Source organism: Cricetulus griseus, chromosome 7 (assembly GCF_003668045.3).
Source record: "Cricetulus griseus strain 17A/GY chromosome 7, alternate assembly CriGri-PICRH-1.0, whole genome shotgun sequence".
NCBI lineage: Eukaryota > Metazoa > Chordata > Mammalia > Rodentia > Cricetidae > Cricetulus > Cricetulus griseus.
Genome location: NC_048600.1, coordinates 68,493,227 through 68,517,910, shown reverse-complemented (window position 1 = coordinate 68,517,910; position 24,684 = coordinate 68,493,227). Strand labels below are relative to the sequence as shown.

Genomic DNA, 24,684 nt, shown 5'->3' with positions numbered 1-24,684 from the left:
ACTCCCAGATGGGACTGATCCCAGAGACATGGACTGTTCTGGCCAGCAAAGCATGGGGATTTCCTTAGTAGGAGCTAACTGATCTCTGTCTTGTCATAGAAGTCCTCACTCCCTCTTTGCCTTCTGAACCAACTTGAACAAACTTTGGGATCCTGCCATGGCTCAAAACCTGATCTCAACCAGCAATCATGCCTCAGTTTCCCACCAACGCATCTCAGGGTTTTTGGAGTATATGCTCCACAGCCCCGTGTAGATTGTTTTCACAGTGGAGAAAGGGCCTGGCTGGCATCCTTTTTCCTGAAGGACCCCGTAGCACATACTTACCACCCTTGGGACAGCTCTTCCTTTCTTAGCTGGTTATAAACACTAACATGCTTTTGTCAGACCAAGAAAGCAAGCTGTTGGGACTTTACAGTTACCTTTAAGCCCAGCCTTACAATTAGCAGCTGCCGCTGTTTCTCAGACTCTAGTAGTCCTTAAACACAAAACGACCAAATTAAACCCTGGCCTGCTTGAGACACAAGTCATCGAGGCTTACTCTTGAAACAAAGGCACACACAGGGGCTCACAGAGCTCATTTTTGAAGTGAAAAATGATAAGCAGGTTTACATGCTCCCCACCCCCACCCTGGGCTCTTAGAGCTTTTAGATACCAAGTGAATGTTGGGGGAAGGGTCATTTTGGCATTGGGATTGAAAGCTGGTCAGATGGCTCATGCCTCTAATCCCAACATCTGGGAAACTGAGGCAAGAGGATTGGGTATTTGAGGCCAGCCTGGAATACATAGTGAGACCCCAACCACGAAAACAAAACAAAACCAGTATTGGGGTTAAAAGTGTTGTAAAAGTGGAGTTGATCTATTGAAGACAGAAACTCCTGTCTGCAAGCAGCTACCAAATTACAAACCTCTAAAAGACTGACAACAACAAAACACAACTCTAAGCACATCCAGGCTGTGGCCCTCTGACTACATTCATCTCATGATAACTGTGAATACAGTCTAACACCTTGAAGACGAGAGTGTCATATGGTAATATCCAAAGGTTGGACATCCCTGCTAGTACAACTTGAAGTGTCCCCTCAAGAAACACCTGCATAGGAAGTTTACTTTATTCACCTCTGTCACTTTCAGAAAGCCGGAGAAATCAGCCACCACGTTCCCATGGGTGAGCATCGCACCTTTGGGGTTCCCTGAAAACAGAAGGCAAGAAGGGACATTAATTAGGAGCCTGAAATTTACCCTTTGACCTTCACATATGTACTGTAGCCTGGCACACCATGACATGGGTGAACCCATCCAACCCCTACATAAGATAAATAAACAAATGTTAAAAGATTTAACAACAATTTTTAAATGGTTAATTTGAGCTAGGTATGGGGGCTCACATCTGTAATCTCAGTTCTCAGAAGGCTGAGGCAGGAGAATTTCTGTGAGTTACGGCCAGCTTGGACTATAGACTGAGACTCTGTCTTAAAAAGAGGCTGCTAATTTTACATGCTACGTGAATTTTGCCTCAAAGGAGGGGGGATGGAGAGAAAGAAGCAAGATTGGTGAGGAGGATTGTTTGGAGAGGTTTATACCAAGTTATCTCTCTCAATCCTAATCTGAAACCTGAGCTCACACAGACACTAATAGAATCTAGGGAACCCAGTGAGAAAAGAGAAGAGGTCCCAGTGATTGCAAACAAGTAATGAGCCCCAGAGGCAGGAGGCAGTCTATAGTCAGGAGCCAGCCTGAGGTGGCTGGAGAGGATGCTGTGTTAGAAGGAACCTGTTCACCAGGCTGGTGTGCCAGGTATTTTGTTAATCAATGAGAAAGATTCCCTCCCCATAAAACTGAGGAGACAGTTAGTGATACAGAGCTAGGAGCTATGGTGGAGGAGGCCTCAAGTAGCCCAGGAGAAGTACTGTCTACATCAGAAGAACTCAAAAAGGTATCCATCAATGAAAGTGTAGGTTTTAAACATTTTCCCTCACCATCTCCCAACATCCATAACCCACTTCCTCATTCTTGATTCCCTAGGTCAAGCCTGGTAGGAGAGGCAAAATCCCCCGCTAACAAGGCTGGGGAGCAGGAGAAGAAGCAGAGAAGGGAGAAGGATGAGGGATTATGCCCTTCCTTCATGCCAAACCCATAGTTCAAACTGTTACTATGTTTTGGAATTCAGCCTTTGTGACTTGTAGTGACCATGGGATATTTTATTAACCAATAGTGAAAAGGAAAACATTTATCCAGGGGCAGAGAGAGAGAGAGAGAGAGACAGAGAGAGAGACAGAGAGAGAGAGACAGAGAGACAGAGAGACAGAGACAGAGACAGAGAGACAGAGAGAGACAGAGAGACAGAGAGAGACAGAGAGAGACAGAGAGACGACAGAGAGAGAAAGAACTTCCCTCCACGATCAAGTGAAATTAGTAACAGATATAAAAATAAATTCTTTCTCATAATTATATCCCCTGCGGCCTGCTTTCTCATATTGCAGGTGACCCATTTGGCATCAGTCAAAGCCTCATCTTTTAACTCAAGTGATAGAGGTGTTCCTCTGCTTAGGACGTGTGATGGGTGAGGTCTCAACCTGTACACTGGGGCTTTCACCAATGATGTCAACTTTAGAGATGGTTCTGGGGGACATAGAAGTTTGTGTTATCAAAAAGAGACTATTATTACCTAATAGGTGGTTGTCAAAGTGTCTTCTTCCTTTTGAAAAGAGCAAGACCTACAGGATCTGCCTCAGCCGTCCTTGGCTCTTTATCCTGATGCTTCCTCATGCCCGAGCTTATGTTATCTCTCCTCATTGACCCTCCAGATTCAAATCCTACTGAATCCCAGAGCCTTTAAAATATTCTGAGAGCCACCTGGCAATTTTCACCTTCAGGTTCTGGAAGTTTCTAAGGATCATTCTCCAGATGCCAGTTACAGAACAGAGCTGTCACAAAATAGGTCCTTGTGCCATGGAGTTGTGGGTCTGTGGGGTTGGCTGACATGTACATGACCAGCATAAACTGAGGCTCAGGAAAGAAAGTTGTCTTTATAGATGAAAATTCTCTGTAGCCTTCTCAGCTGAGGCCCAACACTGAGTGTTAGCAGCTCTTCCGTTCTGCACCCTTTTCTTCTCCAGCATAATGCCAAAGTTCAGACCTTTCAGAAACACAAATTTTCTTGAAGATTCAAATGTCACTTTACAAGTGACCTAGAGGACTCTTAAAATATTCCCAGAAACATTCAGAGTATTTCCACAAGTCATCGCTACACTTGACCCCAAGGGCTGAAGGAGAAGTGAATGTTGATCACAGGGTCTGGACGCTGATGACAAAGGTCCCCTTAGGAAGTGTAAGGGGAGTCTTCGGGAAGGCTCTGCCTGTGCTCAGATTCAGGATGAGCCTACATCTCCAGCAGCATGTCTTTTAAACTGGATGTAGAAAGTTTTCCAATTGCTCATGTGGAGAACAAAAGTCATCCTAGACAGACCTAAGAGCAATCTAGTTTACAGAACCAAACTGCAGATTTTCCTCAGTTGTCTTTGTTGCTGGTACAGACAGTGAGAAACCCCTCCCCCCCCCAGGTCAATGTTGCAGTGATGCAAGATCTTCTGTCTATTTCTTGGTGACCACTCAGAAGCTAAGCCTCTTTGCACAAAGTGTATTCAATAAATATCCACGGAACATTTAATATCCATGGAAACCGAGGCTGAAGAGAGGTCACATGATTCCAAGGCTACAACAGCAAGAGTGCTGAGGTGTTTCCCAGAGCACCAGCAGGTTCTTTTACAGTAACTGGGTACAACCTGGCTCCAGACAATACTGAAGGTTTCCATTCTCCTCTGGCCTGACTAGGGGCTCCAAAGCACTGAATGATTCTAGCACATCCCCACCATAGGCTAGAAGGACCTCTCTCTGGAAGATCCTGCCAAATGTCAGTGTCAGGTTATATTTTTTACATTTCCCCACTGGAAGAACAGCGTAGCTTTCATCAAGGCCGATAGCCAGACATCCTGCATGCAAAGAAAGCATGTGGCTATGCTGTGACACCGAGGACAAGTGTGGCTGACATGCTGACAAGAGGATGGATGTAAGAAGCACAACACAGGCTTAGCGCAAATCCAAGGAAGTCCAAGTATGTGGCCCAGGGGATGATTTCAGGCCCAAAGCCTGCTTGCTGTCTCACAACTGCCTGGCACTAGCCGTAGCTTTAACATAGAAGGCCGACCAGTTTTCCAGCCCCATCGTGCTGTCCCTCTGCAAGGATAGCTTGGCTTCCCATGTGAATCCACAGCTGGGAAGGCACTGGGTGTGACAGCTATGCTTTCCACCTGGCCAGTAGCATAATTCATTAGCTGGAATACTTCTCCAGATAAAGGGGCAGTGGCACTGACCAATGAGCTACTAGAAACCTGGTGTTACTCTTGGAGGGCAAGGAGGTCCAAAGCTAAAAGCCACAGCCAATGACTTGTTTCCCAAAACCATGTCACAAAAAAAAAAAGAAAAGAGTGCTGTGAAACTCAACACCAAAAAGACTCAGGAAGTGCTATTTTAAAAAGCAACATAAGCCTGAAGGGCACTTTTTAAATTCTGTGCTGACTCTGGAGGGTGGGAGCTATGTTACTTTTCTAGAGGATTTAGCAAAACATAGTTTTAAAAAATCTTTAAACTGACATGAGTTAATGGCAAGAATCCATCCCCATCCCTTTATCTAATAAAGTCACACCATCAAGATCTACTAGTATGTATAACCTGGCTTATGTGGCTGGTCAAGGGTCTCCCAAATGCTGTGTAGGCTGTTCCTGTAAAAAGATTCAGGGATCCCAGGTCACTGTTCACTGGCCAGTCTTGGTCTGGAAGTGAATGCTGAGGATTTCTTTTCCATTCAAGATGAAGCAAGTGACTTCCTGTGATAGTTTGAATGAGAATGCCTGCTATAGTCTCAGACACTTAAATACTTGTTCCCCAACTGGTTGCTCTGGTGGGACTGTTTGGTAGGTATGGCCTTGCTGGACGAAGTATGTCACTGGGGGCAGGCTTTGAGAGTTTAAAGACTCATGCCAATCACTAGTTCACTTTCCCTGCTTCTTGATTGCAATTTGAGGTGTGAGCTTCAGACCTCAGATGCTAGCTCCAGTTTGCCATGTCTATTACCTGTTGCCTTGTCTCTACCATCATGGACTCTAACTCTTTGGAACCACAAACCTAAAGAAGCCCTTCCTTCTATAAATTGCCTTGGTCATGGTGTTTTATCACAGCAACAGAGAAGTAACTAAGACTTTTCCTAAATCATCAGATGAGCGAGGCAGCAATGAGAAGGGCCCCAGGAGGGCAGTTCAAAGGACAGGAGGCTGGTCCCGGGGTCTCCATGAGGCGGTTGGTATCTCTTGGAGCTGGTTTGCTGTCAAGTCTGCTAGCCTCACAGACCGTGCTGAGGGGCACAGTGAAAGCAGGGACAGGGCTCTGTAGACTGCAAAATGCTGCAACTGTACCTTCTCCAGGAAGGGTTTCCAGATTCTTCTTGCTGGTATACTGCTTGGTCAGCACCAGGCCCAGTCATTTCTGCTCACATCTTCTTCCTGGCACACTTACCCATGGCTGTCTTTGCACATTCTATCCCACATCTAATTTGGCACCTTTAAACACCTCCTCCCAGGCGAGGACTTGGGGACAGTGACAGCAGAGGGCTTAAGTGTTTGATTCCTGGTACTCTATCCAATGGTAGAGATGGATTTTTAAATTCATACTCCTTCCCTGGTCTCTGACACAAAGGTCAGGCAGGAGCAGTAAACAGAGGGGAGAACTATTTCTCATAAAGAAATGACTCTATGAGCAGAGGCCATCTCGAGTTTGTGAACCAGCTGCCTAAAGTGCTGAGTCCCCTCATTGTCTTTCTACATCTGGCCAGTCCTGCCTTGCCCAAAATGGCCAATGGCAGAAGCAGAAGGGAGACAACAGCAGTAGCTGAACAGGACCAGGACCAGGACCAGATTTAGTCCATACTACAGAGGGCACAAGAGACTCCTGAAGTCTCCTGCCAGTCAGCCAGCAACAGAGACAAGTAGTCTTGGCTAGTGATCTGTACCTCTACTTACCTGTTGTACCACTCGTGAAACACACAATAGAGAGGTCATCAGGCCGTGGGGGCTGCAGGAGCAAGAAGAGACATATGTTGGACATAGTCAGTGGGACCCCTTTATGACCCAGCCCCATGTATGAGCCACAGTGAATGGTGTGCTGGGCATGTTACATACACCTGTGTGTTACAGTTGGAAAGATGGGCAGGTAAGTTCCCATGAAAAAAGAAAGAAGCATAGTACATAGTGGATATACATGTGTTCTACCAACCTCACACCTGGTCCCTTTTACCTGTTCCAGTCTGAGCAGAGTTCTACATGGGGTTGGGCTGCAGAAGCCAAAGGCCCTTCCTTTCTAGTAGGCATGGCTTGCTGTTGAGCTGTTTAAAACATCCCAACCTCTGCATCAGGCCCTCACTGCAGCACTGGCCCATGGCCCTAGGTCACTAGGAAGAGCCCACTTAATCTGTGTGCACAGGGAACATATTCCTAAAGTGATATGTGAAAGCAAGCAAGATTTATCCAGATGAGGGGAATTTCTGGGAGGGACTTGTGGGTACAGAACCCATGGTGCCTAGACACAGGGCATGCTGAAGAACCATGGAGCAGTTCTCTGAGGCTGAGTCTGGTGTGGGGGAGATATAAAAGTACTCAGGATATTCATGGAGGGCTCTAGGAAGCAGAGCTATGACCTCTGGCCTGGGTATGAGAAAGCTCACCAGAAGTGGCAAGGGAATGGGAAAGACTAGGCAGGAGGGGGCCTAGAAGCTAGGGGTCTTGTGAGAAACCTGAACGTCTGCCTTCAATGCCCAGTTCAGAAGACAGAAACTGTCATGGCTACCTGACCTTGGGTAGGACCACATGGGATGGCACCTAGAAAAGTTCAAGGAGTGAAGACAAACAAGGAAAAGTCCAGAGTGGTAGCTCATGCTCATTATCTCAGTGCTTGGGGGCAGAGACCATCAGACTGAAAGGGCTCCCTGGCCAGCCAGCCTTGTCTACATGACAAGATCCAGGCCAGTTGTGAGGCCCTGTCTCAAAGATTGGTGCCTGAAGAAAATGAGTTGAGGCTGATGCCGGGCTTTCCCATGCACTTGCATAAACACTTGTATACATATCAAATGAATGTACACACACACAGTCACATACACACTTTTTTTTTTCTGAGACAGGGTTTCCCTGTGGCTTTGGAGTGCATACACACTTAAAAACAAAAACAAAACAAAACAAAACAAACAACAAAAAAATAGCAGATGCCAAAAGCCCCTGGGCCATGAGGTCCACTTCTAGTTCTTGGATGGTTCTGTTCATCTTATGTTCCATGGGTTCATAACATTGAAGGGCAATAAGAGAAAACAAGACCTCCCCATTAAAAAGTTACAAAAAAGCCAAGGGTGGCCAGGACTGGATGTCCTTTTGTCTCTCTCCCAACATCTGACTCCTGTCCTCAGTCATTCCCTGGGCTCTCAGCCCATGGCAGTGTTGGGCAGCTGGGCAAGCACTCCTAGGCTGCACACAGGAGCTGCTTATTAACATGGAGGTACTTGTTGGCTTCTCCACCCAGCCCTGTGCAGTGAGGGGGCTCCAAAAGAACCAGTCTTACGCATTATCTTGCTCACCAATACCTGATGGGTGATTAGCTTACCACAGGGGCATGGTGATTCTCTTGGCCACAGTCCTGAAAAAAAGAAAAGACCATTTTTTAAAATGCTCAAAGGTTATTATAAAATTTAAAAAGTTGGAATCACTCACCACAGTAGGCCTTGCCCTTACACCAAGCCCAGAGTTTAGGATCCCTGACTGGACATGGACTATGGTGACAAATGCCATATATTCTAGCCTGTGGCTCCTGAGAAAAAGGGAGGGTGCTGAGGGCCCACAGTCCTGCCCCATATGTTATAGAAGACAGCCTGATACTCAGGGAGAATCCAGGTACCATACACATACCACTTCATTTTGGACATATTGGAGAACATACACAGGCTTCTAGATGAACAGTCAGTGCTGGTGGGGGCAGTGCAGAGGCAAGGAGAGAGGCTGCCAGTGCAGGTGTGGCTAATATCACAAAGGGTTACAAGTACACAGGGTCATGGGCACAGTGAAGGACAGACAGAGGCATGAGGACAACTGGAGGCCTTAGGGATCTCCATCTCATATAGCATGGTAGAGGTCAAAGCTATTGAGCAAACCTGAGGCCCAGGAGGCCAGGATACCTTGAATCACTCTATTAGCCCATTCACTGCCACCAATCTGATGCCCCTGGGGTGGCCATGTACAGATAATTAATTCTATTGGCTGCTGAGAGGGCCTGGGTCCTATTGATAAGAACCTTCCCAGGTTCCTGGACCACCCAGTTCCTGTGGTTCACACACATTTACACCTACTGCATACAAGGAAGTTTGAGGGACCATGAAAGTGTCTCTTAGGCTAGTACTATCATCCCATCTGTTGGTGCCTGGGGCCACTGACTGGGCCAGTCTCAGAGTCTTAATCTAGAGGATACCGATAAGCACCGACTCCAGGTCTTCCTCCACTATTCCTTGCAAAGCCTGACTTGTCTTGCCACTGATGCATCCAAAGGGACCAGAACAACCACCAGAAGGCATGAGGGGGTGGGTGGCCAGTGCTGTGACTTGGCAGCCAGCCTGCTCTAACCCAGAAAACATCTTAGATGCAGATTCTCACCTCTATGGCCTTCATAGATTTGATGTCCACCCCACATTTCTGTCCTCTCTCTCTCAGGGCATCCTCAAATGGCTCCATGAGGATGATCAGCTTGAGCCCCAGTGTCTCCTTCCTCTCCACATGCTCCAGCAGAAGTATAGCCTTCTGAGGTTTATCCACGATCACTGTGCGGATGTCCGCTGCAGGAGCCAAAGGGGGAGAGTCAGGCTGAGCAGGTGCAGGTACAGGCTGGGACTGAGCAGGTCATGCAGGCTACTATGCCAGCTCGTGTGTAAATAAGTGTGTAAGACAGGCTATGAGGGTCGTGTATTATGTGTACCATGAATACTAGGAGGAGTCATCGGCAAAGGCCTTTTAGGCAAAAGCATCCTGAAGTAGATAGTTCAGCTTTTCTTCAGATGGCTCCTATCAGCCCATGTCTGCCTGGGATGTTACTACCACGGCAATGATGACGCCAAGCTGCAGGAACCTGACATGGCCATGGCCTCTTAGAAGTTCCCTCATGGCATCACAGAGCTATGGAAGGCAGCTTTAGGGGAAGCCTGAATAAGGACAGTTTAGACTGAAGAGGACAAGTCAGGGGCCATCATGTAAGCCCTCAGTGTTCTGTTTTGTTTTTTAGATTGTAAGATAGAGTCTCACATAGCTCTGGCTGGTCTCCAACTGACTATGCAATGGAGGATGGCTTTGAACTTTTGATCCTCCCCCTCCAACTTTCCAAGTGTTGAGATTTCAGACATTCAGACACTGTGTCTGGCTAATACCTTAGTGTTTTCTGAGAACCAAAGTAAAATGCTTTTAGAAATCCCCAACAATCAGTATGACTTAAGAGGCTGGAGGATGAGGTCTGGTTGTTTATTCACGAGGGAGTGGAAGTGGGGGGCTCACCTGTATTGATAATGTAGCGAATAGCCCCTGGGCCCAGTGTGTCATAGAGTGGGACCACCACCATGGAATACGTGTAGCAGGCCAGCTCTGCAATGATCCACTACAGAAATTCAAAGTTAGGGTTGGGAAGAAAGGAGATAAGATAGGTCCAGTGAGTCAGTGTGTGCTGAGGTTAGCCCAAAGACCTCTAGACCATGCTTGCTATGCTAGCGTGTAACCTCTAGATTTCATGTACAAACAGACCAAATGTACTGTCTGACCCTGCACTGGCCTCTTTACCATGACTTTTCCTCCCCTGTGGCTCCAAGTACAGTGTGGATGGGGCGTGGGTAGGGCATCCATTCCTGTTACAGGGAAGATCTGGGGATGCAGGTGGTAGTGCCATGACCCTAGGTTTCCACTTTTTGTCAGATCCCAGGCCTTACCAAGGGGGGGGGGTGGTAAGACTTCCAAGCCCTAGTCTACTGATGCCTCTGAAACCAGTCAGACTGATGCTCACCTCTGGCCGATTCTGTGCAAAAACACCAATGAACTGCTCTGTACCCACTTTACAATCGTGCTGGAGAAGGCCTGACCCCAGAAATTCAGCCCTGTTGGCCACCTGCACACAGATGGGTGGGGGTGGGGTGGTGGAGAAAAGGGGAGACTTCAATGGGGCTTGTCCACACAGCTTTCCTACTAGTCTGTCTGAACTTCTGGGCTCCCCACCCAGAAATACAGAAAGCCTCTGAAACTGATGAGAGGAATTGGGTGGGAAGGTGGGGGACAATAAAAAGAGGTCCCCCTTGTCAACATCACGGATATTGAGGGGTTCATGAAGCCCCACCTATCTCCTGGGAGATGTCTGAGGTCAATGGCTGGGGGTGGGGTCATATTCTTCATTGGTGTAGTCACTGATAAGTTGCTTGTGTTCCTGTAACTAATCCCCTACCCATTCCCATGAAGACAAGCCTACTGAAACTCAGTTGGTCATGAAACCAAACAGACAGGAGGGTAGGAGTGGGGCTTGTCAGGAAGGAGTTCAGTGGGATGAGATGAGGTAAGGGGAGGCAAAAGCAACTTGACACATTATATACATCACGACACTGTCAAAGCTTTTAAAAACAACTATTAAAATAAAAACAGGACCTTTCAGACATTGTGTATCAGGCTTCAAATGGGGACATTTTTCAGTATAATACATATTCTCCAAAGATTTTGAATAAGAAAATTCTTTAATATCAAACATGTATTTGTATATTTTAGTCTGTTTTATTTTACCTTTATCGCTTCATTTGATTTTTTAACCACATTTGAAAGATTTCCTTTTACCGTAGATAACATCTGAATTGACTGTCTGTCACTAAACAGATTCTCATATCTGTCCAGATAAACCAGTCATTGAATTCACACTGTTCTATTTTCATATTATGTTCCAAAAATATGTAAAAAAAAAAAAAAACTTTTCAATTTTCAGAAAGGAGGTCCCTGGAACCTAGCTGGTACTCCTAAGCCTTCCCCAACCCAACAGGGCACCAGGTCTGCAGGGCTGGACAGGTGGGGCCTGTGTGCTCACTCACCTCTTGGTAGGAAAGCCACCGGTAAGGCTGCTCTGGCTTCCGGAAGCCAAGACAGGGCCCATTCCCTGCAGAGAGACAAGTGGGCCTTGTGTCAGGGAAGGGAGTAGGTGGACTCACCTCCTGCCCCTGTCCACCAAGCACAGGGTGGAAGTCATGTGCTGTAGGTGCCTCTGGATCCAGGAAACTGCCCTCAAGCAGTTCATCTCACCTGTTGTGGCCCAAGAAGGTCACAAGAATGCAAGAGCAGCTTCTCCCCCGATTTTGGGAAGCTAGGGGTGTGATAGGGTTGTACCCAGTCCCTACTATGATTTATGTGACAGTTCCTATGGGAGATCTAAAAGGGCACTTACACCTGGGGAGGCCATTGGGAGAAGGTAGCAGGATGGCCCTCTGTGACTGCCTCCCTTTGACTCATACCCTGGGACTATGAGGCATCTCAGGGGTGCAGGTTTCAAACTGAGGTTGACAGTGTGCTATAACAGTAGGCTCCCCAGGGACTGCCCATAGGGGTGTACAGAGTAGGCCTGACATCAGAAAATCAGTGTGAAAGGTTGAAGTCAGCCTGAGCCATGTAAGTCTTGCTAACTGGTGGAAAGACCAGAGACTCTCTGCTGACCTGGGCATTGCTATGTCCCTAGTACTATGCTAAATCTCCATATACTCCTCCTCACCTGAGATGCTAAGCCCACGGCGGAACACCTGGTACATGGTCCGGGCATCGTCATAGTAGTGGGTAAGCAACTGAGTGCTCCCCCCAATCACAGATCGCCGGGCTCCACCACTGTCCTAGAAGCCAAACACACCAGAGAAGTTGGCTGAGGCAGGCAGGGACATCAGGAATGGTCCCTGGTGTGTACACAGCTTGGATGCATTCCTCAATCACATAGTTGAGGCTTGGAAGTGCTCATATTTGTGGCCTATTCACACCAGAGCATACACACCCAGGCTGGATGCATCCACACTCAACTAGTTCCAGCATACAGACCCAGTTTAAGAGTGTCTCACACGCTGGTGTTGGTGGCGCACGCCTTTAATCCCAGCACTTGGGAGGCAGAGGCAGGCAGATCTCTGTGAGTTCAAGGCCAGCTTGGTCTATAGAGTGAGTTCCAGGACAACCTCCAAAGCAATACAGAGAAACCCTGTCTCGGGGAAAAAAAAAAAAAAGTGTCTCTCACACGCACCCAACAAGCACATAGTTTTTGAATACCAGATCAGCATACACAGAATGTCCACAATTTTCAGGAACTAGAAATGTGACTCCACAATAGAAGCAGAGTCTGGTACCACTGACATTCAGGATTAACCTGCCAAGGTACTCTGCACCTGACCATCCATCCACTGCTATGCCCTAGGTCAGCTGTGCATAGACTTGAGGTAAGGTTGGCCTCCATCACTGGCATGCTAGCATGGATTTCTGAAGATTGTGCTCTAAGGTGATTTCCCAGGACTGAAGCCTAAGAGTATGTGAAGGAAGGGCAGACCAAGCAGCAGGATCCTGGACCCTCAACAATGCTGATCCAGAGGGGGACAAAGGGAAGGCTTTCTGTGATGGGGCCAGGGACAGGAGTTGGGCATCTGCCTTCCACCTCCCCAGGGCCCCCAAGTCCAGAGAGTTTCTGTATCACAGCTCTGCCTGATCTCTCGGTGCTATTTGGGTTATCCTGGGATGGCCCAGAGCCGGCTAGTTCTTGGAACATTGAGTCTAGAGAAAAAATTAGCACCACAGAGCAAACAGCCAAAAGCAAAACCACAGGCAGCTCTCAGCTGTTTGGAGTGGAAAGTTCTTCTTGGCCAGTTCTGCCCGAGAAAGACCAATGTGGGAAGTTGGGGGTACAGGCAGTTGGACCCACTTCACACCCAGGCAGCAGATATGGACACTACAAGACACTGTGCTGGGGACTGAGGGAGGGGGTGGTGCTTGTGTTTTGGCTGGAGTCTGATGGATACACAGGGCTTGGCCAGGTAGAATGTACAGCAGGCAGTAGCAAGCATACAATTACGGTACAGGAGCACAGTGTGCTGGAGAACTATGGGTAATCTGTGGAACTCTAGATGAACATGAGATGCCAGCAGTCTAGAGAGGGCCACAGACCCAGGGGTGGGGGAGAGACTCTGAGTGAGGGCAGTAGCCAACCAGAGAAGGGTTTTAAGCTGGGGACACGAAATAGCCAATTATCTGTGTCCCAAGCAGTACCACAGTGCTTGCCTCCCTCACCTCATTTCTTGCCCCTGTTGCTTTTACTTCTTCACACAACCACTCATATGTCCCTGAGGGACAGGGACAGAGAGGTCTTCCCTGAAAGGGTGGCCTTAGCTTTTTCCCATGCCCTGTCCTTTCAGTGAGACTCACATAGTCACCCATCCTATAGATTTACAGACTACTACTCTGAGCCCCACCAGGCTTCTATCACCCAACCTAGGTGCTCAAAGCTGCCTCCTCATAACTGCTCTGCAGCCACCACCCTTCTATGGCACAAACTAGCCACAGCTCTCCACTGAAAAGCCCCAATAGACTCATGATGTTCATCCTGAGGGGCTCTAAGTTCTGACCAGGTGACCTGTAATTATAAGCTGAACCAAAGCCCAACTATTCTTAATGATTTCTCTGCACCACCCTACCAACCCTTTGGTGCTCTTTGGAGTACCCAATTTATAAACGAGGACTCAGTGACATGGTGGCTCAGAGCCAAGAACCACATAGCTCAGGAAGGCACTTCCAGGCCACTAGCCTAGGATTTCTGTCCTCCATTCTCATCACCATCCTGATGGCCTTTTCCAGCCCTTTTCCAGCTGCCCAGCACCAAACACAAACTACCACTTCCCAATGCCACACACTTTCAAGCATACCCGGGCCTTTGCCTACTCCACTCCTTCTACTAGGGAGATAGCCTGAGAATCCAGACCCCTGTTAGAGAAGGATCTGGGCCCTTCCCAGCTGGAAAAATATTGCCAGGTTTGTGCCCACCAAGATGTATTATCAAGAACAAAGTGAGGTGCACAAGTGTATGTAACATGATCTCATTTGAAACTGGGGAGCTGGGTGTGGTGATAAACACCTGTAACGCTAGCACTTGGGGAAGCAGAGGCAGGAGGATTAGGGGGTTGAGGCTAGTCTAGGCTACATTCTGCCTTGTCTAGGGAAAACCAACCAACCAACCAACTAACAAACCAACCCACCCACCCACCCACCCCAGATCTTCTAACAGAACCGAAAGCTCAGCAGCAGGAGGCAGAAGTTTCTCAGCATGTGGCCTTTTGTTTCTTAGGAATAACATGAATATACTATTCAAGAAAAATGTACACTAGATCTTAGAATACAGGCAGAATTAAAAGAAAAAAAAAAGCAAAACCAAAAAAAAAAAAAACCCAAACAAAACAAAACAAAAAATCCCAAGGGCTGAAAAGATGGCTATGGTTAAAGAGCACTGGTTGCTCTTCCAGAGGACCTGGGTTCAATTTCCAGTACCACATGGCAACTCACAATTGTCTTTAACTCCAGTTCCAGGGGCTCTGGCACCTTCACACAGACATACATGCAGGCAAAACACCAATGCACATAAAAATTAATAAATCTTAAAAAAACCCCAAACAACAAAATCCATAACCATAAGTTTGGAGAAACAAATCTCATGAGTCCCTTGTTGGCAAGCCAGCGTATCTTCTTTTTTTTGCTGCTGGGTGTCTATGAAGGGGCAAGTCCCTGGGATGGGCTCAGCTCTGGTTCCCATCAGCCATGACTGGGGACAAGAACTTGGGAGTGAATTTACCCTGCAGTCCCTGAAGGCCTGCTTAGCCTGTCCAGTGGTCAAGGTCAGACTCTGGCTATGGTCCATACAGTTAATGGAGCAGAGAAAAATGTTTAAGTATCAAACGGATGGGAAGAGGGAAATAAACAAGGCTAAGGTAGGAAGGACTCAAAGTGCTACATGGGTCTAGTGGTACCAGCACCTCCTTTGATGTTGCAGGGGTTCAAGGACCATCTTGCTGGAGATCTTGCACAAGGCTGCTACAGAGTCATATTGGCTGGTTACCAGGGATTCTTTGGACCACTTGGGGTCAAATAAGCTACAGGTTTGACTTCTAGCCTCTGGAGCTACTTTGTATGATGGGTCGGTTCCCGCTCTGCTCACCTCTACTTCTTCTGACTGCATCAGGAGGTTACATGGCGGTTGCAAGGCCTTTGGCCGGTGAGTGAGCCAGTAGGCGAGGATGGCAGCCAGGGCACCCATACTCACGAGGGTGGTGGCTGAGAGGCTGCGGAAAAACTGGCCCAAGTCCCCTAGCTCGGGCAGCCTCAGGATCCTCAGGATCTCCTGGGTCTGCATCTTCTCCAGAAGTGAGAGGGCAATCTCTGTAGGAAATAAGAGATAGATAAGGGGAGGGAACAGATGGGCAGGCCATGGAGGGGTCCTAGCAGATGGGCCAGGCCCTGGGGTAGTCATATATGCAGCACGGTACAACTCAGAAGCTGGACACCTGCAGATGTCTTTTCAGTGAGAGGCTGGAGCCCTTGGTACGTACATCTAACAGCCTGGCACCTGGCCAGCATTCCTGAGAACCACATGCCTAGGCCTGGGGCCATGGCTGACAGCAGTTTCCACATCTTCCAGGGGCCAGTATGCACTGGCAGTTCTGGGCATCGAGTCTCTCAGACCTCAGGGTCCTTTGTGACCCTGGTCACAGATTTTGCTTTTGTTTGCTCCTAGGAGATCGAGAAGATGGACCGACAGACAGCAGAAGCACTCATCACTGTGTACAGGATGAGTGGGGTGAGGGGCGTAGACTCTACCTGACCCACCTCTGAGCTCCCATCCTGAGAGAGAGAGGGAGGGAAGAGAAAGTTGGCAGAGCCCGTGCACTAGACCAGACAGATAGCTCCAGGCTTCATGACTTGAAGGCAATGACCTATATGACTATATGACAACTGTGGCTCTGCACCACCAAACACAGGGTGCCAAGAGGCATAACTGGCCCTGTCCGTGACTGGATACAGTTAATGGAACAGAGGGCAATGTTTAAGTATTCAACTGATGGGAAGAGGAAAATAAACCAGGCTAATAAGATCAAAGTGCTAGATTGGTTTAGTGGTACCAGCACCTCCTTTGATGCTGCAGGTGGTGGTAGGGTGTACCTCCATCCACTGCAGTCCAAGGGAAGGCAGAGACCTCTCAGAGAGACACAGAAGATGCCCTGGAGGTGAGCAGGGCATTTCCCAAAGTTCTCTTGTGTTCTCTTGATAGCTGCTGGATAATGACACATTGGCAGAGCAGGTCCAGGCTGCTGGGCTGTGGGTTCCACACCTTGCTCAGGTGTCAGGTACTGACATCCATACTGGGACCCCTTAGTGTCATTACTCAGTAAGACCTGGAGCCAGAAGCTCCCCGGATATGCATAGGTCTGCTATCCCAGTGATCACAGAGCAACCTCTGGAGTGCCCCACAGCATCTGCCAGCTTGCTCCTCATGGGCCCTTGACATCATGGAAGCAGTAGGTATGGTTTTTCTTCATGGGAAACAAAAACAAATGCCAACAGTGGTGACTCTAGAGCCACAGGATAGGAGTCAAACAAAGGCTTCTAGGGAGAAGCTTAAATTCCAGTAAACACAATAAATATAGCTGTGTAAAACTGTAACATTATCACATAGCACGAGGTCAACAATGTATAAAAATCATTGTAGACAGAGAACAACTCTGAGATACCATCTTACTCCTGTCAGAATGGCTAAAATCAAAAACACCAATGACAGTTTATGCTGGAGAGGATGTGAAGAAAGGCGAACACTCCTCCACTGCTGGTGGGAGTGCAAACTTGAGCAGCCACTTTGGAAATCAGTATGGTGATTCCTCAGGAAAATTGGAATCAGTTTACCACAAGATCCAGCAATTCCACTCTTAGGTATATACCCAAAAGAAGCACATTTATACAACAAGGACATCTGTTCAACGATGTTCATAGTGCACTATTTGTAATAGCCAGAAACTAGAAGCAGCCTAGATGCCCCTCAACCAAAGAATGGATAGAGAAAATGTGGTCCATTTACACAATGGAGTACTACTCAGCAGCACAAAACAATGGAATCTTGAAATTTGCAGGAAAGTGGATGGAACTAGAAGAAACCATTCTGAGCGAGGTAACCCAATCACAAAAATACAAACATGGTATGTACTCACTCATATGTGGATTTTAGACATAGAATGAAGGATTACCAGCCTACAATCCACACTGCCAGAGAAGCTAGTAAACTAGGAGGACCCTAAGAGATACATAATGGTCCCCTGGAGAAGGGGAAAGGGACAAGATCCCCTGAACAAATTGGGAGCACAGGAAGAGGGGGGAGGGAGCTAGGAGAATGAAAAAGGAAGACGAGGAGGAATGCAGAGGACATGAGGGAGCAGAAAGGTTGAGTCAGGGGAAGAACAGAAAATAACAAGAATGGAGATACCATAATAGAGGGAGACATTTTAGATTTACAGAGAAATCAGGCACTAGGGAAATGTCTGGCGATCTACAAAGATGACACCAGCTAACAATCTAAGCAACAGAGGAGAGGCAACCTTAAATGCCCTCCCCTGATAATGAGATTGATGACTGACTTATATGCCATCCTAGAGCCTTCATCCAGCAGCAGGTGGAAGTAGAAGCAGACACCCACAACTAATCACCAAACTGAACTGGAATCCAGATGCAGAAAAAGACGAGTGAAGAGCAAAGGGGTCCAGACCAGGCTGGTGAAACCTACATAAACAGCTGACCTGAACATCAGGGAAGTTTTGCTCCCCAGACTGATAGTTGGGATACCCTCATGGAACTGATCCAGACCCCAAGAACATGGATTTCATTGAGGAAACCTCGGAAATCTATGGGACCTCCTGTAGTGGTTCAGTATTTATCCCTAGCATAGATGTGGACTTTGGGAGCCCATTCCACATAGAGGAATACTCCCTGAGCCAAGACGGGGGTGGGCCTAGGCCCTATCCCAAAGGATACGATAGACTCTGATGACACCCTATGGAAGGCCTCACCATCCAGGGGGAGCAGAAAAGATATGTGATAGGTAGGGTTTTAGTTGCGGGGTGTGTGGGGGGGTGATAGGGGAGGGCAGGAGGGAGAAGGGAACTGGGATTGTCATGTAAAATAATCTTTTTCCTAATTCAAATAAAAAATCTGGAAAATTAAAATAAATAAATAAATAAATGTTGGAAAAAAAAGAAAGCTTTTCGGTTCAAGTCTGTAGTTTATTAGCTACACATGGTTAAACATACCCAACCTTTCTGAACCTTCACTTCCCCATCTTTGAAATGGGGACAATACCACTGGGCATAGCATAGTCACAGAACTATAAACATAATTGAAAGATGTGCTTGTCAGACAGAGGGGGCTGCTCAGCCTTGGAAAGAGAAGCAGAAACAGGTCTTGTCCAGATGGTCCAACTATTGGACAGAGGCAGTTTGGCCCAGATCCTGTGCTTTCCATGGGAGTGTTGTTTTGCAGATATGTAGCAGGCTCTCTGAGTTACAGGGACACTCACCAACCTCTAGTAATGGGTTTCCCTAGGAAGCTGTGAAAGGGGGCTCCTAGGTTGCCACTGATCTGTGGAGCTTGAAGCCCAATTTTATCAGCTGTCTTTTTTGTTGCCTAAATGTATGTGGGCGTTTTGCTTACATGCATGTCTATGCATCATGTACATGCCTGGTGCCCATGGAGATCAGAAAAGAACATCAGATCCCCTGAAACTGGAGTAATAGGCAGTGGTGAACCACCATGTAGGTGCTAGGAATTGGGTCTGGGTCTCAGGAAGAGCAGTAAATGTTAATTGTGGAGTCATCTCTTTATCTCCCACCAGAATAAGTGAGACCAATGATGAGGACAAACAACATCCTAGAGGAAACACACACACACACACACACACACACACACACACACACACACACACACACTGCAGGTTCTTGTCATCAGAGCGGAGGCACAGCTATGGACCACAGTGCTTTCACCAAGGAAATCCTCTCTAGGGAGGGAGGACTCTGGGCAGGTGGCCAGCTGGCCTCCTCTTCTCAGGACATCCACTTACCTAAAATGTAGATGGGAACACCAAGTTGCAGTCAGCCCTACCAGATGAGTGATTCACTACTAGACGCCTCCACCAGCTCTTGGGGTGGGCTCTGAGCTGAGTGCTGTTTCCTTTAGTGAAACGGACTGACTCAGAGGGCCCCTATCCAGCCTCCAAGGACTCCACTACATGGTGTAAAATAGTATTAAAGAGACTGAAAGAATATCTTGGGACCACCAATCCCTGGCCCTTGGCAGTGGCTCACAGACAGACCATGGACTGTAGCACAAACTAGACATTTGGGGCAGAAGGTGTGGTGCTGGGCATCATCACAGAGCACAATATGGAATGGCCAGGTCACCCATCCATCCTCCCACCCATGTCTCCTGCAGCCTCCACATGGCCTCTGTTCTCACCAACTCAGAGTTGCAGGATAGACATGAGGGAGTGGGCAGTGTTGTACAGTATGGTCTAGGCTGTGATCAGACTCGAGAAGGCAGGGGAGGTGCCTGACTCAGCTATGACAAGGCAGAGCAGGCTGTTGGCAGGAAGTGACACAGTTGTGAAGGCTGAAGGGTGAAGAGAAACAGGTGTCCCAGGCAGAGGGAAGCCAACACATGAAGTCTGGAGAGTGCCTGGAACACACGGGGCATTGAGCATTCTATTCAGGTAAGACAGTCTTTGAGTCCCTGAAATCCTGTACAAAGGTCACAATCACAAGCCTGTGAGGATAGTGTCCGAGCTTCAGGAAAAGGAAGACTTGTCTAGACTTCCTGATTCCTAGAAAAGGCCTGACCTATATACCACACTGTCTGTTTGGTCCTCACTGAAGCCTCTCCACTCACTGTGAGGAAGTGGAGCCAGATTATTTCAGTGAGTCAGGAACATATGCCTTATGTGGCCTCCCAACCCCTGCCAATGCAGATTCATTCCCACAATTCTCTTCTCCTTTACAGTAATGTCAAACACAGAAAAACCAGCTCTTGCCAGGTCAGAAGGATCCAGGCTCAGGTCCTGGGAGATGGTGGGGACAAAAGAGCCACCAGAGTCTGGACATGGGATCAGCAGTGGGGTCAGTCATGTACTCTTCATCTGACACATGCCATGAGTCTCCTCCCACCTGGAGCAATGAGGGGCATTAGATGAAGGACAGCCCATGACTCCTTGAGTAGCTGTCTACCTAAGGAGCCATCTAAAGTGGCCACAGCTCCTTTGGCCCCAAGTCTGCCCACATCCTTCCTTGGCAAGCAGAGTGTTCCATTTTTCCAGCTTTACCTCCTCAGTCTGAGGCACTTGCTTTTACTGTGAGATTCCCTCCAGGACTGGGAGACACTGCAGGGCAGGCCTCAGGTCCAGGTCCTCTGAGGACACTGGCTTTGGAGCCAGTGTGCACTACCAAGCCCTTGGCATGTGGGAGAGGAGAACAGAGACTAGTTCTGGGAGTCTGGTCTCTGGTTATTTTACATGGCCTTGGCCTTCTCTGACCTCCTGTTACCTGGGGTGGTCCCTGAGGTCCAAGCCCAGCTGCCTCTTTCCATGCCCCAGGAGGCTTTCTGGTTGCAGTAGCCATGGAAGGTGAGGGTTTACAGACAATACCCCAGGGACCATCGGCGCTGCTGTTGCCAAGCAAGCTGCTGTGGGTGTTTATAACTAGTCACCTGGCAGGAGGATCCAACCCTCAGCAGACACTAGCTTCCTCCCAAGCTTTTCCCTACAGCACAGACCCTTTTGGAATACCAAGTGGTGGCTCAAGTTGGAGACCCTAAGACTTCCCCCGACCAGCTCACCTTGGAGGGTGGGTGACAGGAGTCCATGACCCTTGTGATCAAGGGTGGAAGAGGACAGAACAAAGAGAGCCATGACAGGATATTTATCAGCTCCAAGGTGATAAAGTAGAAGGCTCAGGGTACCAGGCACAAATCCTGAAGAGATGGCCCTGGGAGAGGGTGAGTCAGCTTCCAGAGATTCCTCTGCTGTAACGGCCTCCCATCCCAGCACTCCACGCCTTCCTAGGATACCTTGATGCTTTAGTGTGGAACCACTGCCCTTATAAAGCTCCTGAAACTCACCCTTCCCCCACCCCACAGCCCCAGGTCAAACACTACCCAGTGCAGCCCAGAATCCCACACTAGCCTCTTCATCCATCTCTTTTCTCTAACCTGTGCTTACACTTGCACAGAAGTTAATTTCTTGTTACACAGATGTGACTCTGTCATGCCATGGTTCAAAAACCTCAACTGGTTCCCTACTGCCTTAGGATCCAAAGTCCAAACTCAGCAAGCTGGCCCTGGGGATGGCCACATTCTTCTGGATCTTCTTTTGAATTTCCTTAGATCACCCACACTACTCTCATCATCAGTACTGCCTGATCCAGTGGGGTCCTGGACCTTTGCAAACCTAGGCAGCTTTCAGTAATAGACGGCAACCTGAACCAAGCAATGAAGTCACCAAAGAACCACCTCACCTCCCACTGTAGAGTTCAGACTGCAGTCTCACCAGGCCCCAGGGTACAGCACTCTAGTAAACAAGTTGGAGAAAGAGCTGGAAGGTGGATTCCAGTGCTGGACTAATCAGACTCAAATCCTGATTTAGACTCTTGATGGCTGTGTGGCCATGGGCAAGTCACCAAAACCCTCAGGGTCCCTTCTCAAATAAGATCATGGACAGGGAGTAGATTCCAGGCATACAATAAAGTAATCACTTGGTGGAGAGCAGTTATCTGAATGGTTACTTCATGTCTTTGCCAGCCAAAGAGGTTCAAAGGCAACTCACAAAAGGTGATGCATTCACACCCTACCTTTCCAGCAGGCTCCGGACACTGAGGAGGTGGTTGAGCTGGTCCTGCTAGACCCAGCCTCCCTTTCTAGGGCCTTTGGAGCCCAGGGAAAGAGGTTACCACATCTTGATCAAAGTACAAAAGTTGCGAAGGCCCTGACCCTGGGGACAGCTGATGGCAACAGCCGCCTGCCTTGAGAAGCTGGGTGGTAGTAGAGGCATTAACTGTGGGAACAGTGGCTCCCCGGTGGCTGTGGGAGCTGGTCTTGCAGGGACCAAGGCACAGAGCAGCTCTGTGAGGAGTTGTTGGCCCCTCAAGGCCCCCACTGGCCCCCCTTCATCTGCACATGGGGCGGTACTAGCTCAGGCCAGCTCAAAGCCAAGCAACTCTGCCTTAACCCTCACTCTGCCAGCCTACCAGGGCCTCAACCCATGCTCTTCTGCCTCCTGTGATCCCACTTTGTCTTTAGTCTGGGAGGGGAGTTGGTCATGAGTTCTCAGAGGACAAAGCCTCTTCTTTACACACACACACACACACACACACACACACACACACACACACACACACACACACACACACGAGAGAGACATCTATTGGCCTCAGCATCCCCAATCTGCTGGATTTCACTTCTTCTTTATTGGGTCCTCTACTTTTTTTTTTAATTACATTTGCTCAGTGTGTGTGTGTGTGTGTGTGTGTGTGTGTGTGTTTACAAGAGGACCACAACATGCATGGTCAGAGAACAACTTTCAGGAGTCAATTCTCTCCTACCACATGGGTTCCTGGGATCAAACTCAGTCCATCGGACTTGGTGGCGGGGCTCTTACCCACTGAACCCCCTTGCCACCCCTCCTCTACTTTCCTCCGGGCATCTTGAGATATGTCTTTTAGGAGAACAAACGCCTCCTACAATGATTCCCAGGGAAGCTTAAGGGGCAGGAAACCCAGCAGCCATAACCAGAGTTCTGGTGGGTGGAAAGTGCAATGTGCCCAGGACATGGAGCTGAGGGAGCAGTTCTGTTCCAGGAAGTGTGACCCAGTTGCCATGATAAGGAAAGCTCCCACCTCACCATCATATCTGAGTAACCCAACCTGCAGGGTCCTGCTAGACCCTGCTAGGCCTGGCAACAGTGATTCAAGTTCAAGTCTTTGTGACAGATGGCCTTCCTCTCCATTTTCCTCTTGGGTTTTAATTAGATTCACGGAGCCACAGATGACTGAGCCAAGGGCCTTCCCAACTCAGGCATTGTCAGGAGATGCCCCTTGTGTATCCCTTGTGAGATAGGGTTGCTGTGTTACCAAGTGGCTCACTCCCCAGCTCTCTGGGAGCCTGATTATAGCTCTCTTCTAAAGGTGATTGAAGCACTTTACATGAAAGGCCCAACAGAGGTTTACTGCAGCTAAACACTTCCCTGGCGACCCCAACTCACCGTGACAGTGTCTCCATCGCCTGCCTTCACCAACCTTCATGGCCATCCTCAAATAGCATCTCTCAAAATTTTCACTCACCCAAACCCCTACCAGGGACCATGGCCACACATTTGTGAAGAGCAGACCAGGAAGCCAGGCTCAGGCTGCACTCCCACAGACTCAGAAGTAGAAGCAGCCTTGAGATCAGAGTAGCAAAGAGAAACACAGTGTCTTTTTACAGGCCTCTAGATAAGCCTCGCCCTTACCGTAAGTCAGGCACAGGGAAATCTCAGACCATAGAGACAGAAACAACAACGGCAGTGGCCCTTTTGGAGATATCTACAGGGCAGAATGATCAGGAATGATGACTGTGATGAACTAAGGGTTTATGGATGAACTGAAGTTCCATTGTTCTTTCTTCCACACTGCACTCTGGGACAGTAGGCAGAACTCAAGGGATACTGGTGAGGGCCATGATCACTACACAGGCAGAGGGACACTCCTGGCCAGGTGTCCTTATGTAAGAAGGCAAGTCCTAGGCAGCATTATACTCTGTCCCTTTTAGATAAGGCCACAGTAAGATTGCTAATGCCTTGGCCTCAGGGCCAGGAATCCATTTCATTGCTAGCCTAGACTAGGGGCACATCATAAAAACTGCAAATTCAAGCTCAGTGAAGGACACATCTATTCTTCTGGCAGAAACATGTGCTCTAGAGTCCAACTGCAGATGGTCAAGGCACAGATGGGACAGCTTCCTCTAGCTAGGACCATGCTCCTTGAGGTAGAAAGGGTTCTGGCAAGACACACTTGGGGTTACTAAGGTGGGAGGGAAAAACTAAAGGGGGACCTGCTTGTTTCTTGTCATTTAAAGACACTGTTGTTCTCTTGGGGACACCTGCTCAGGGAGAAATGCCAGAGACATATCCTCCCTTACAGAATAAGAGTAAAGATGGGGTTACAGGATGGGACATAGAGGACAGCTAGGCTAGGGCAGTGACACAATGGCTTGGTACATCACAGGAAGAGCCTGTAAGGTGTTAGCACCTGACAAGATCCCTCAGTGTGGGGAAGGAGGCACATGCCTGGCTGTACCAAGGACCAGAGCACGAAGCTGGGACTGGCAGGAGGCTAATTACCACAGAATGTAAGAGATTACAGCTGGCACTGTATGCCTCATGCCTTCCAAGGCATAGCCTGTAGGTCACTTGACCACTATCCAGTACCCTGAGGCCTAGGGATACAAAAGTGTCCCAGGCAAGCTGTAT

The 24,684-nt window shown here is 48.4% G+C and overlaps 1 protein-coding gene across 7 annotated transcripts in view; it reads right to left on the bottom strand.

Annotated features, from left to right (window-relative positions):
- The window catches only part of Acsl6 (acyl-CoA synthetase long chain family member 6), a 103,719-nt gene that overhangs the window by 29,018 nt on the left and 50,017 nt on the right, over positions 1-24,684 (bottom strand). For all 7 annotated transcript variants that reach the window (XM_027427502.2, XM_027427501.2, XM_027427496.2 and 4 more), the window contains 9 exons: positions 15,316-15,536; positions 11,857-11,971; positions 11,186-11,250; positions 10,126-10,227; positions 9,627-9,726; positions 8,739-8,917; positions 7,699-7,731; positions 6,072-6,123; positions 1,117-1,190 (listed from right to left, as the gene is read on the bottom strand). In XM_027427502.2, coding sequence (XP_027283303.1) covers positions 1,117-1,190; positions 6,072-6,123; positions 7,699-7,731; positions 8,739-8,917; positions 9,627-9,726; positions 10,126-10,227; positions 11,186-11,250; positions 11,857-11,971; positions 15,316-15,510 — 915 coding nt within the window. In that variant the 5' untranslated portion in view covers positions 15,511-15,536. The remainder of the gene's footprint in view (positions 1-1,116; positions 1,191-6,071; positions 6,124-7,698; positions 7,732-8,738; positions 8,918-9,626; positions 9,727-10,125; positions 10,228-11,185; positions 11,251-11,856; positions 11,972-15,315; positions 15,537-24,684) is intronic.